At 52.4% G+C, this 15,000-nt stretch overlaps 1 protein-coding gene across 4 annotated transcripts in view; it reads left to right on the top strand.

The window, feature by feature from the left end:
- Positions 1-15,000, top strand: part of tanc1a (tetratricopeptide repeat, ankyrin repeat and coiled-coil containing 1a) — a 52,967-nt gene that overhangs the window by 31,153 nt on the left and 6,814 nt on the right. For all 4 annotated transcript variants that reach the window (XM_035526571.1, XM_035526570.1, XM_035526577.1 and 1 more), the window contains 12 exons: positions 1,055-1,180; positions 2,129-2,413; positions 2,608-2,744; positions 5,516-5,747; positions 6,133-6,299; positions 7,503-8,083; positions 8,906-9,014; positions 9,817-9,939; positions 11,933-12,169; positions 13,024-13,209; positions 13,682-13,763; positions 13,908-14,041. In XM_035526571.1, coding sequence (XP_035382464.1) covers positions 1,055-1,180; positions 2,129-2,413; positions 2,608-2,744; positions 5,516-5,747; positions 6,133-6,299; positions 7,503-8,083; positions 8,906-9,014; positions 9,817-9,939; positions 11,933-12,169; positions 13,024-13,209; positions 13,682-13,763; positions 13,908-14,041 — 2,399 coding nt within the window. The remainder of the gene's footprint in view (positions 1-1,054; positions 1,181-2,128; positions 2,414-2,607; positions 2,745-5,515; positions 5,748-6,132; positions 6,300-7,502; positions 8,084-8,905; positions 9,015-9,816; positions 9,940-11,932; positions 12,170-13,023; positions 13,210-13,681; positions 13,764-13,907; positions 14,042-15,000) is intronic.

Here is a 15,000-nt window from a genome sequence, read left to right as displayed (position 1 = left end):
TGTGTGTGAGTAGATACTTCACTGTAACACCTCACCGATTCTTTTACTACTCTGTTTTCCTACGCGTGGACAGAGCAGTGTGAGAGGCAGGTGTGATAAGGGCATTACGGCTCGTATAGGTGTCTCACTTGCAGCTTAAACGGAGATGATTTGAGAGGATCAGAGACGCCGGCAAATAGAAAACGTACTGCACACTTCCACCAAAACGAATCATATAAGCTGTGAATTTTTCAGTGCACACACACACACACACACACACACACACACACACACACACACACACACACACAGGCTTGTGTGTACAAGCTTTGTCTCACTCTCACCTCTACGAGCAGCACACCCTGGCTGGTCCCTGGCGGGTCCTTGGCACCCTGCCCAGCTAACACACACTAACACACACACACACACGCCCAGCGGAGGGTGCAGTATCAGCGGGTTGCGGCCCTGGCGGGGTGCCCCTACGATCACCAGTATAGGTGTACCTGAACAAGCCCTCTGCTCCCGAGAACCAACGCAGAGAGACGCTCATCCATTTGCAGGGATTACAGATTATCAAGAAGATTAGACTACAGAGGGAGATTAGACTAGAGAGAGAGAGTGCGTGTAAGGCATTAAATGTATGTATGATTCTGTGTGTGTGTGTGTGTGTGTGTGTGTGTGTGTGTGTGTGGAGATGGTGAACACTGCTCTCCAGGCTCCCTGGGAACAGTGTGGATAGTCTACTGCCTCTACAGCCAAACACACTGTTTCTCTGACTCCTTCAGAACACAAAACACACACATACGCACGTGAGCGCACACTCACACAGCAGCACCGCTGGGCTTCAGAAGTGCTGAGACTGTGGACTGTTCTGTACCTGAGGGACGTTTAATTGGGGCTCTAATTTGCAGGCCCCGTTCACTCAGGCACAGGAAGTTCTATTTCCACTTTCTTGCCAGTGTTGCACAAGCACAGTCGTGGTAAAGAACTTTCTCTCTCTCTCTCTCTCTGTTTTGACTCTGTCTGTGTCTCTTTCTGTCTCCTTTGTTCTCTCTGTCTTTGTGTCTCTCTCCAGCCACCAGCACCACTAAGCTGGAGGAGCTGAAGTATCTAGATGAACAGCGGAATGCACCCCTGCGCTCCTCCTTGCGAGGTCCCTGGCCTGGGGCGCACACCAGTGGCCGCAACCAGGAGGCCAAAGGTACACTCACATCCCAGCACTCGCACAGTACCTACACTCACATCCCTGCTCTCGCACAGTACCTACACTCACATCCCTGCACTCAAACGGTACCTACACTCACATCCCTGCTCTCGCACAGTACCTACACTCACATCCCTGCACTCGCACAGTACCTACACTCACATCCCTGCACTCGCACAGTACCTACACTCACATCCCTGCACTCGCACAGTACCTACACTCACATCCCTGCTCTCGCACAGTACCTACACTCACATCCCTGCACTCGCACAGTACCTACACTCACATCCCTGCACTCAGACTGTACCTACACTCACATCCCTGCACTCACACGCTAACTACACTCACATCATTGCACTCACACGGTACCTACACTCACATCCCTGCACTCAGACGGTACCTACACTCACATCCCTGCACTCAGACGGTACCTACACTCACATCCCTGCACTCAGACGGTACCTACACTCACATCCCTGCACTCAGACGGTACCTACACTCACATCCCTGCACTCACACGCTAACTACACTCACATCCCCGCACTCACACGCTAACTACACTCACATCCCTGCACTCAGACGGTACCTACACTCACATCCCTGCACTCAGACGGTACCTACACTCACATCTCTGCACTCAGACGGTACCTACACTCACATGCCTGCAGCCAGAGCTGCACCTGCACTCAGATACCGACATCAGGACCTGTACATACATTTAAACTGTAGCTGCAATCATATACTTGCACCAAGTCCTGTACCTAAATTTATATTTGACCTCCATCAAGGTCAGTGCGTACATTTACATCGCACTTACTTAAACAGTATGCCAGATTTTCTCCCTATGAAAGTGTATGTGTGTGTGTGTGTGTGTGTTACATTACACGTGTGTGTGTGTGCGTGTGTGTATGTGTGTGTGTTACATGTGTGTATTTTACCATGCAGCTCGAATCACCCCATACAAGCCTGTGGACATCATGCTCAAACCCTTGCTGTTCGAGGTACCCAGCGTCACCACGGATTCCATGTTTGTGGGCCGCGATTGGTTGTTCCAGCGGTTGGAGGAGGTGCTGGCGGGGACCGGGGAGGCGGGGCCAGGGGGCGGCGCGGTCGTGGTGGGCAGTGTGGGCTTCGGGAAGACAGCAGTGATCTCTCGCCTAGTGGCTCTGAGCTGTCATGGAGGCCGGATCAGGCAGGTGGCCTGCAACAGCCCGGGGTCCTCCCCTAAGAGTAAGACCACCACAGCACACAGCACATTAGCACCAGCTGTAGAACTGAACACACACTAATTCATGTGTTCAGTTTGAGTTTATGTGTCTCTGTCCTTATTTAATCACAGCCTTTGACAGGGCTGCAGTGGATAGCTGTGCAGGCATAACGTGCGTGCGTGTGTGTGCGTGCATGTGCGTGTGTGTGTGTTGCAGGGGGGAGCAGAGGAAGTGATGCCCTTAGCAACCAGCTGAACCCACCCTCTCAGAGCCCCCTACGCAGCAGCAGTTGCCCCCCGACCCCTGACACACACCGGCACAGAGAGGAAGCGGTCAAACGCCTTGCCAGCAAGGTACACACAGACACAGACACACACACACACAGACAGATACACACACACACACACGCACACACACACACATACACACACACACACAGACACACACACACAGAGACAGATACACACACACAGACACAGACACACACACACACACACACATACACACACACACACAGACACACACGCACACACACACACATACACACACACACACAGACACACACGCACACAGACAGATACACACACACACACACGCACACACACACACATACACACACACACACAGACACACACGCACACACACACACACATACACACACACACACAGACACACACACATATGCACACACACACACAGACACATATGCGCACACACACACACACAAGCGAACACATATATACACACAGACACATATGCACACACACACACACACAGACACATATGCACACACAAATGAATGCGTACACACATATACACACACAAGCAAACACATATGTATACACACACACACACATATGCACACACAAATGAATGCATACACACATACACACACAAACCCCCCAATACAAACGGATGCTTAATAACTTTATTAGGCAAACTGACATTTTGCATGTCCCTGTTAGGCTTCTATACATTCTGTATATGACTGTCCTCAGATGTCAGGTGGCTGACTGTCCTGCACTCACAACAGGGTCATTTTTTATTAGCCACGTTCGTGTAGACCAGGTCTTGACCATAGGGGGCGTTTTGTTAGGAAGCCTTTAACATAACCCTATCAAACCCATAAAGACAGCAGAATCAATTAAATATACATATACGTCGTCTTTAACACGAGTCATTTGGGAAAGTGGCACAGGAAACTGAACACGTTCCCATCAGTCAGCTGCTGATGTCTGAGAATGTAGACCTGACCGAACAAAGCCTGGGAGCCTATTAATGCAACGATATATGTCGTTGTACCCTCAGCTAGGCCAGTTTGAGCACAACACATTTCCACATTTAGTGCAGTTTTATTGTTGCAGCTTATAATTATTACGGTCCTACAATTATCGCGTAAACCAGCCGGCAGTTACTGCACAGTGTCTTAGATATTGTACAACCTCTTCATTTAAATGAATAAAAACATAAATAAATAAACTAATACATAAATAAAAGTCTTACAATTCTTACACAGCCTGTTACAGATTTCAGTATAATTCCAGCGTGGAAAAGAGTGTCGCAGCTCCCGTGCTGTTTAAAATCTTTTCTAAAGCAGGCACAAACAAATGATTTCCTTTACACCGAGGCGCTCTCTGTCTTCTGCCAGAGGGCAGCAGCTACTTCCCATAGTGCAGGACCTGGAAGTGTCTTCCTCTGCATGACTCTATCATCAGGATTTTCACTCTGGATACTCCGGTTACTACCGGAGAGTTTAGCTGCCGCAACGACTGCAACCCCGATCAAATTCAGCTCTCTGAAAGTGCCTGATAAAGCAGAAGCCCAGGTTCATCATTAATTCAGTATTAATTCAGTACTGTCTATGCTTTCTTTAAAAATGTACAGCCTTTGCTGGGATCTGGAACAAGGACTATCAACATGGCTTTTCCGTTGTCTGCATTGTCAATATGGACAGGATATTTGGAGGAACATGGCTGGTCTGTGGCAGTGAGGTGGATAATTACGGACTAGGGTTGCCTATTGCGTTTGGATATTACGTACACATGTGGAGTGGGTCTTATCCAATAAGGATATCCCTCAGACTCACTCATTCACTCATATATCTACTCATTCATTCATTCATACATCTACTCACTCATTCACTCATACATCTACTCATTCATTCACTCATACATCTACTCACTCATTCACTCATACATCTACTCATTCATTCATACATCTACTCAGTCACTCACTCACTCACTCATTCACTTATACATCTACTCTTTCACTCATACATCTACTCACTCACTCTTACATCTACTCACCCGCTCACTCACTCACACGCTCACTCACTAACTCACTCACTCATGCATCCACTCACTCACTCACTCACTCACTCATATATCTGCTCACTCATTCATACACACACACACACACACACACACACACACACACACACACACACACAGTCACTCACCCACTCACTCACAGGATCATTTCACACATGTACTCACCCAGAAAACACATATACAGTACATACTTGTTGTGCACACACACACATACAATCCAACTTCCATAGCTAAGGGGCTCCAGAGGTCTTAAGCAGCAGAGTGGTGTTGGTCAGAAGGCCGACAGTGGACGTGTATGAAACCTCCCAAACACTCCCTCCGTTTCACATGAAGAAAGCATGCTGTGTCCGAGCGCTTTTTAAAATGGCGTTTAATGCGCCATGAAAAATAGCACCTCCCAAACAAATCTGACACTTTACTCCCATTCTACTGTGTGTGTGTGTGTGTGTGTGTGTATGTGTGTGTGTGTGTGTGTGTGTGGGACAACACGTTAGCTATCTGCATCTGGGTTTCATCTGTGCTGAGCGTCCTAGTCACACTGCTTTAATCGGCCATCTGCTGGCCGGGCATCGCTGGCCACCGTGTGAGTTCTGAAGCGCTGTGGTTTAATGGTACTTCAGCTGGCATGCAGAAGCATGTATGTGTGTATGTATGTAGGGACCATGTATGCATGATATACGGACACACACCTGCACACTGCCGAATACAGGAAGGTTTTGATCAGTGTGATCTGTAATTCTTTTTCTTTGTCTCTCTCTCTGTTTCTCTTTATCTGCCTTTCTCATCTTTCCCAGGTGGTAGCGTATCACTACTGCCAGGCCGATAACACTTACACATGCCTGGTGCCGGAGTTTGTGCACAGCGTGTCTGCGCTGTTGTGTCGTGCGCCGCGTCTCGGCCCCTACAGGGAAGTCCTGCTGCGCGAACAACAGCTGCAGAGTCTCCTCAGTCTGCGATCCTGTGTGCAGGACCCTGTCGCCGCCTTCCGCCGGGGCGTGCTCGAGCCTCTGGCTCTCCTCCGCAAGGGTGAGGCGTTTAACACACATCACAAGGGTGAGGCGTTTACACACACTCCAGAAGGGTGAAGCGTTTAACATACATCTCAAGGGTGAGGCGTTTAACACACACACAGCCATGAGGAAAATATTAACAGCTGTGTCTCTTTGTAATATTATTTTGCATACGTTTGTGCATGGCTGAGGAACTGGTACGCCAGGTAGGGTTTGATGACAGAGGGCCTGCTAGCATTATGCTGGGTAGGATGGGCACGATAAACCCTGATTCTCTCAACCACTTACATCACTGTAGTTATGGAAAGTTTCCGCCTAATAACCATGATTGGTTCAGGAGACAAACAAACCAACGTTCAATGCTCCCTTCTCTTCCTCCTCCCACTTCTCGGGCCGAGCAGAGAGGAAGATTGCGGAGGATGACTACATCATTCTGGTGGATGGCCTGAACGAGGCGGAATTTCACAAGCCCGACTACGGAGACACCATTGCCTCATTCATCACCAAGATCATCTCCAAGTTCCCCAGCTGGCTCAAACTGGTTGTCACTGTCAGGGTCAACCTGCTGGTGAGTTCTCCTAACACATGATTGGTTTGCTGGTGAGTTCACCTTATACATGATAGGTGAACTCACCAGCAAACCAAACACTCAATGGTTAAGGCACTTGACTTGTAATCAGAAGGTTGCTGGTTCAAACCCCACCACTGCCAAGTTGCCACTGTTGGGCCCCTGAGCAAGACCCTTAACCCTCAATTACTCAAGTTGTATGGCTATCTACTGAGCTGATGTAGAAGACCTAGAGTAACCCTGATATGGCCAAGTCCTTGTTGATGCTTCGGTCCACAGCAGGGATGTTCCTCTGCTGCAGGACCAGAGTCCAGAACCAGAGTCAGTTGAGTCAGTTTGGTGTTAAAACAGGGAAACCACCCACCTGTGGTACACTCAGGCTTTGCAGAAGCTGGGTGGGTGCCCCCAACTGACTATTAAATAGCTGGTGGCTTTATGGTTGGTGTTGCTTTGCCATAGTATTGATTACCTTTGCCTGTTCTGAAGTCTGGTGCTGGGATCCAGCATTCCAGTGCCAGTTGTGTAAGTTAAGTCTCTCTGACTGGGGTTCCTTCAGTGGCAGTTGCTTTGGCTGGCGTTCCTTCAGCCAGCGTTGCTGATGGGTGTTTAGATACCCGGAGTTGATGGAGAGAAGGATATTCTGAGCTTCTAATCTGCTGGTGCTCATAAAGCAAAGTGGGCCATGGATGTAATGCATTATGCATGATGCCTATTTCAGGGGTTGTTTTTGGAATGGGCCTTTTTCCAGGATCAAATAAACAGTTCCTCTGGGCGACACACTCACCCTGACCAGTTGTTGAACGGGACCATACAGACGCTCGTCTGAGCTCTTGCTGCTTCCGTACGCGGGTGAAGCGAGGCAGGAGTTTCAAGGATAACAACGTATTGATTTCTGAGCGCTGGAATGGCGACTGAACTGAGCCGAGGCGTCTGAGCGTGCGGTACAGAGCAAGTCTCCCGACTTTGGTTCTGCCTTGTCGAGATCTTAGATGAGCCATGTTCATGTTCTGGGTCAAGCTCTGGAACTATAGTGTACTCCGCAGTGACAATTCACGGTGTCCAGAAAACCAACCTTTTATGTTCTATCTCCACGGACCATTGTGTCTGTATGGAAGAATGAAGCAAGGGAGATATTTTACACACACGTGTAATTCAGAGTGGTTTCACAGGGGAGCCTGAATTCCTGTATTTCCTCTCCTGCAGGGAGTCACCAGTCTCTTCCCTTTCCCCATCATCTCCCTGGACGATCTCCATGACAACAAGGCCATCGCAGCAGACCTGCACGCGTACGCGCAGCAGAGGGCGGAGCGTCTGCCCTCCGTCGCGGCCGCTGACGGTAAGGCAGAGCCAGGCGCTGCGGCCAAGCTGGCGTCGCTCCTAGCGGGCCGCAGCCAGGGCTCGTACCTGTACCTGAAGCTGGCCCTGGACCTGTTGGAGCAGGGCCACTCGCCGGGCCCCGGCCCCGGCTCGCTGTCCGAGCTCTACCAGCTGCAGTGCGCCGCGCGCTTTCCCACAGCGGCGGCCTTCGAGCGGGCGCTGCCCGTGCTGAATGTGGCACTGGCCTCGCTGCACCCGCTCACCGACGAGCAGCTGTTCCGCGCGCTCAACGCCGGCAGCCTGCAGGGGGCACTGGAATGGCCCGACTTCCAGCAGCGCATGGAGGTGCTCTCCTGCTTCCTGGTGGGCCGGCGGGACCGCACGCGCATGTTCTGCCACCCGTCCTTCAGGGAGTGGCTGGTGTGGAGGGCAGACGGCGACAGCACCGACTTCCTGTGCGATCCGAGGTGAGCGACGACTTCACTTCCTCTTGAGAGGCGTTGTGGGTTCTGAGAAACTGACACTGTTGCACAAATGAATACACGGTGGTTCCTACTGTCTTAGCGGTAGAGCATTTCTCCGGCAGAACAGCTACGGTGGATAATAACGAGACACCCAGGGACTGTCAGCTGACCCCCGTGAACATCCGGAGCTTCGATGTCCGTAGTCGGCATGTGGGGGGGTGAGGTTAGAGTGCACGCAGCGATGCCCACTTAACACACATCAGACAGCCCTGCCGCTTCACGGAGAGGCCCTGCGTAATCACAGTCTGTACTCCGGAAGAGACGGGACAGGTCCTCTGCTGAAACTGTCTAGACAGCGTTAATCAGTAGGTGATCAAGACAAAGCCATTGTGACACAGAGCAGCGGATGGGGGCGGATCAGCTAAAACAAACTCGTCTCGTTCTTCTCGTCACCTCTGTTAGTTTGAAGGTCTGTGACAGCTAAAACGATACTGCAGATGGTCTCCAATAGCGACGTGATTCACGCCGTCACCCACAGCCTTTTGTCAGCAGCATCAATCTGGCAGGACAAGGACCCTCGCGCCCGTTCTCCGATTCTCCTTGGGAGCCAGTCAATCCTGCCGCATGTCACAAGCACCGTGATTTGCGGCGCAGCCTACCGGAGCAAAATTAGTGCAGGGTGTTCCCGGAGTGTGACGGGGAAGGAGACGAAAGGACACTGTAGTGACGATGGTTATGTCGTTGCTGTAACTGATGATGGTGATGATGATGGAGATGATGATGATGATGATGATGATGATGATGATGAAGGGTGTTGTGACATAGGAGTGGACATGCCCTGTTGGCCTTCTTGCTCTCTCGACAAGATGGAAAACTGAACAGGCAGCAGACCATGGAACTGGGTCACCATATCCTCAAAGCACATATATTCAAGGTAGAGGACACAGCTGCACACACACACACACACACACACACACACACACGCATACGTACCGACACATACACACGCACGTGCACACACACGCACACACACACACTCGCGCGCAAAAGTACAGACACACACACGCACACGCATACGTACGGACACATACACGTGTATACACACACACACACACACACACACACGCACGCATACATACCGACACATACACACGCACGTGCACACACACGCACGTGCATACGTACAGACACACACTCGCGCGCAAAAGTACAGACACACACACGCATACGTACAGACACATACACGTGTACACACACATACACACACACGCACGCATACATACCGACACATACACACGCACGTGCACACACACGCATGCGCAAAAGTACAGACACACACGCGCACACACATACGTACAGACACATACACGTGTACACACACACACACACACGCACGCATACATACTGACACATACACACGCACGTACACGCACACGCATACGTAGACACATACACGCACGCACACGCATACATACAGACACATACACGCACGCACACGCATACATGCGCGTGCATACACACACACGCATACGTACAGACACATACACGCATGCATACATACAGACACATACACACACGCGTACACACACACGCCTACGTACAGACACACACACACGCGCGCGCACACACACACACACAGCTTCCACACCTTCTCATTCCATTTAGCACCTAATTGAATTAATTAGTGATGACACTTGCATACATTCTCTCTCTCTCTCTCTCTCCCCCTCTCTTAGGGACATAGTAAGAAAACAGGTGTTTCTTCCAGTATCCTTCAGGCTCTGTGGATTAGTAGCAGTACAGACAGTCTCTCTGCTGCTCTCTCTTCTCTCAGAAATCTCTACACACCCAATGTTAAGGTAGGTTAAATCACACACACTCTCTCGCACACACACGCGCACACACACTGTGCTGGAGGCCTCCCATTGAGCCTTCATCAAAGCCATTTTCAGGGTCAGTGTACCCATCTAATTAGCGACCCCGACGCATCCCGAGCTCACGTGGAGAGCCATGACAGTGTGAACGTCATCAGAGTAAAGACGACTGAAGACACACACACAGTGCAGTCATTAATGTTGAAAAAATGGCGTCACATTATAATTCTTCATTCATTCTACTATACGTTAATTGCTCTGTTCTGGACCGCCATTGTGATTTCCTTGTTTTAATGAAACGAGTGTGTGTGAGTGTGTCTGTGTGAGTGTGTGTGTGAGTGTGTGTCCTTCACAGCCGTCTGGGTGAGGAGCATTTCATTAATTTGTGTTTGGATAAATAAATGAGACTCTGTGTCCTGCTCTTTTAAGCCCCATGTCCTGCGAGTCCTGCGTGTCCTGCCCCATCCTGCATCCTGATCAAACCACCATTTCTGCACCAGCTCTCCATTCAAAGTGCCCGTCACCTTTCATCTGCTGTGAACACTGCGCGTGACTCCCTGCGTTCGGCCATAAAATTAATTCTAAATAAGCTATTTGTATGCTCAAAAGGATCTTGTCATATTTGCGTTTTCGCTGGTTGAATCCACAGCTAGAAAGCTTTTTCATTACAGGAGCCACTCTCTCTCTGTCTCTTGCACACACACGCGTGCGCGCGCCTCTGTGGGCCTGTAGACACTGGCGCTTTGTTGGTTCAGAATTCCTTTCTCGTCTTTGGTTTGACACAGTGGAGCAGGGATCTTCTCCGTGTCTGGCCAGGAAACTGAATTTGCACGCATGTGTGTGCTGTGGGGACGATTACGTCGCTACATCAAAGATTTTGGACTATAGTACCAGAATTAAAATGCAGCACACGTGTGTCCTGTCAGATCCAGGCCACAAGAAAAACACGTTTCTGTGGCTGGATTAACACGGGGGAGGGGGGTTTATGTGTGTGTCCATGAAAACTGGACTGAATACAAGTCATAGCTGTACAAGTCATAGCTGAGTCCATATGATGAGGAGCAGCTGGTGTCCCCACAGCCTGTCCTCACCTGCGTCCCCATAGCCTGTCCCCTCCTGCGTCCCCGTAGCCTGTCCTCACCTGCGTCCCCATAGCCTGTCCCCTCCTGCGTCCCCGTAGCCTGTCCTCACCTGCGTCCCCGTAGCCTGTCCCCTCCTGCGTCCGCGCAGCCTGTCCCCTCCTGCGTCCCCTCAGCCTGTCCCCTCCTGCGTCCCCGCAGCCTGTCCTCACCTGCGTCCCCTCAGCCTGTCCCCTCCTGCGTCCCCGCAGCCTGTCCTCACCTGCGTCCCCGCAGCCTGTCCCCTCCTGCGTCCCCGCAGCCTGTCCCCTCCTGCGTCCCCGCAGCCTGTCCCCTCCTGCGTCCCCTCAGCCTGTCCCCACCTGCGTCCGCGCAGCCTGTCCTCACCTGCGTCCCCGCAGCCTGTCCTCACCTGCGTCCCCGCAGCCTGTCCCCTCCTGCGTCCCCGCAGCCTGTCCCCTCCTGCGTCCCCTCAGCCTGTCCCCTCCTGCGTCCCCGCAGCCTGTCCCCTCCTGCGTCCCCTCAGCCTGTCCCCACCTGCGTCCGCGCAGCCTGTCCTCACCTGCGTCCCCGCAGCCTGTCCCCTCCTGCGTCCCCTCAGCCTGTCCCCACCTGCGTCCGCGCAGCCTGTCCTCACCTGCGTCCGCGCAGCCTGTCCTCACCTGCGTCCCCGCAGCCTGTCCTCACCTGCGTCCCCGCAGCCTGTCCCCTCCTGCGTCCCCTCAGCCTGTCCCCACCTGCGTCCGCGCAGCCTGTCCCCACCTGCGTCCGCGCAGCCTGTCCCCTCCTGCGTCCCCGCAGCCTGTCCTCACCTGCGTCCGCACAGCCTGTCCTCACCTGCGTCCCCACAGCCTGTCCTCACCTGCGTCCCCACAGCCTGTCCTCACCTGTGTCCCCAGGTGTCTCGGCTGCTGATCCTGGGAGGGGCAAGCGTGTGCTACCGCACCGAGGTGCTCAACAGCGCCCCCGTGCTGTGCGTGCAGTCACACCTGGGCCACCTGGAGATGGTGTCCCTGCTGCTGGAGTTCGGCGCACCCGTGGACGAAGCGTCCGAAAACGGCATGACACCCCTGTGTTATGCCGCTGCCGCCGGCCACCGGGGGGCAGTCACGCTGCTCTGCATGAAAGGGGCAAAGGTCAGCAAAGACGCCTGGTCCAGCCATCAGTCACGCCTTAAAGAGTAACGCCAACAGCCTTCTAGCCCCGCCTCCCTTCTAGCCCCGCCTCCCTTCTAGCCACGCCTCTCTTCTAGCCACGCCTCCCTTCTCTGTGTGGTTTTTTGGGGTTCTGAATTAGCCATGATGCAATCACGGGCGGGTCAGCTATGGAAAGATGCTATATTAGCGCTACGGCTAGCAGCTAAGCAACGATCAGGTTGTGGCTCATTGGTTGCTAGGGACAGCAGCGATGCAGCACAAAATCTACGTAGTCATTTAATAAGTAATTTATATTTTTGTAACAGTTAGCTAGCTAGCCAAGTTAGCAACTCTCACAAATAGTAATAATTTATCATTTCTGGAGTGCTGCATGGCAATTCTGAACAAAGCTATTTCTCTCAGTGGTTTTAAGCTGCACCTCTTAGTCTTGCTGAGGTCAGGGAATGTAACTTTAACCCAAATCAATCCAGACGCTTCTCTTCAGAGATTTGCTGGCTAAGAGACTGGCTAATTTCTCTTGCCTACAGTCATAAATGATCAGAATAATGTAAAATAGCACACAATGTTTTTGTTACTTTTTTTGGTTTGGTTTCATTAGTGTAGTCCGTTAAGAATCTCCCATCAATTAGTCAGTTACATTACTCACAGTACAGGGCATCTGACAAAATCTCACAGTGAATCTAGAACAGTATATATTCCAGTACAAACTACTACCTGCTTATGTTGAGCAAACGCACCCCCACTTTACCCATTCTGACTACAGTGTGCGTGTGTGCGTGTGTGTGTGTGTGTGCGTGTGTGCGCGCGCGCGTGTGTGTGTGTGTGTGTGTCAGGTGGAGCACGTGGATAAGAGTGGGCAGTGTGCAGCCGTCCACGCTGCCCTGCGAGGTCACGGGGACGTCCTGCACTACCTGCTGGAGCAGGACTGGAGCCCAGAGCCCACGCAGCCCGATGCTGTCCACAAGAGCAGTGTGTTACAGCAGAGCCTGACTGCAGCTTCCAGTATGGAGCACATACCGGTAGGAAGCGCACACACACACACACACACACACACACACACACACACACATACACACATACACACATACACACACACACACACACACACACACACAGCCTCCAGTATTGCACACATACCGGCAGGAAACACATGCACACACAGCCGGGAACACACACAGGTAGAAAACACACACACACACACACTCTCACTCACCTTCAATATGGGCTCTGACATTTCAAGTGGAAAACACGACAAGGTAAACCCAAAGGAAACGTCACACAATCTGTGTACCTCAGTGTGACACACTCCATCCTGAGCTCCAGCTACATAGTAGAGAACTCCTCCACTCCTCCGAGAGAGGTTACATCCAGCCCCGTTCTTCGTTGTCATAGCAACGGGCCAAAGTCTTGTTCCTGTTCCTGACCAGCAGTTTTGTTTGCGTGAGTGTGTTTTTTGAGCTTAATGCCGTTGGTCTGTTGGCACGTGCTCAGGTCGTGAAGACCCTGCTGGCCTTGAACAAGGACAAGGTTGCCGTGGAGATAGATGCCTGTGATACTCTGTGGGGGGAGACAGGTGCGTTTCATGCCAGTGCTCCGATATGTTGCGTCCCAGTTTTTCAACACATTTAAAGGACGATGTGTGAACCGTGTGGAAACTGCAGTAGCCTGAATACCACTAAAGACAACACGGCCTCTTCTGCGTCCCTGATCCCTGCAGCTCTGACCGCTGCCGCCGGGCGGGGCAAGCTGGAGGGGTGTGTCTTCCTTCTGGAGCAGGGCGCCACGGTAACACAGCCGAACCGCAGGGGTATGGCTCCTATCTACAGTGCTGTGAAACATGGGCACACACAGGTGGGATCTGCAGTCTGTCTGTCTATCTTTGGTTCACAGGCAAAGACATTTTCCCAACCTACACAAAGCCACAAGACTGATGTTGTAATTCACATTATTTCATTATGTGATTAAATTGATCTTTGTTCTATATCATTTTAAATTATAGAACAAGTGAAAATCCTTTATTTGAGCTTTATTTTAGAACTTCCACTGATGTTTTTCACTCTCTCCCTCTTCCTCCCTCCCTTCCTCCCTCCCCCCCTCCCTCCCCCTCTCCCCCTCCCTCCCCCTCCCTCTCTCCCTCCCCCTCCCCCTCCCTCCCTCCCTCCCCCCCCTCCCTCTCTCCCTCCCCCTCCCTCCCTCCCTCCCCCTCTCTCCCTCTCTCCCCCTCTCTCCCCCTCCCTCTCCCTCCCTCCCTCTCCATCCTTCTCCCCCTCTCTCTCCCTCTCTCCCCCTCTCTCACCCTCCCTCTCCCTCTCTCCCTCCCCCTCCCTCCCTCTCTCTCCCTCTCCCTCCACCCTCTCTCCCTCCCTCTCTCCCTCTCTCTCCCCTTCTCTCTCTCTCTCCCCCTTCTCTCTCTCTCCCTCCCTCTCCCCTCCCTCCCCCCCCTCTCCCTCCCTCCCTCTCCCTCTCCCTCCCTCCCTCCCTCCCTCTCCCTCTCCCTCCCCTCCCTCCCCTCTCCCTCCCTCTCTCTCTCCCCCCCCCTCTCCCTCTCTCTCCCCCCCTCTCCCTCCCTCTCCCTCTCTCTCCCCCCCTCCCCTCCCTCCCTCCTTGCTTCCCCCCCTCCCTCTCCCTCCCTCTCTCTCTCTCTCCCTCTCTCCCTCCCCCGCTCCCTCTCTCCATCCCTCTCTCCCTCCCTCTCTCTCTCCCTCTCTCCCTCCCTCCCCCGCTCCCTCTCCCTCCCTCTCTCTCTCTCTCCCTCCCTCTCCCTCCCTCCCTCTCTCTCCCTCCCTCCCTCTCTCTCCCTCCCTCCCTCC

This window comes from Electrophorus electricus, chromosome 1, assembly GCF_013358815.1.
Source record: "Electrophorus electricus isolate fEleEle1 chromosome 1, fEleEle1.pri, whole genome shotgun sequence".
NCBI classification, from domain to species: Eukaryota; Metazoa; Chordata; class Actinopteri; order Gymnotiformes; family Gymnotidae; genus Electrophorus; species Electrophorus electricus.
This window is presented reverse-complemented; position numbering and strand designations above follow the sequence as displayed.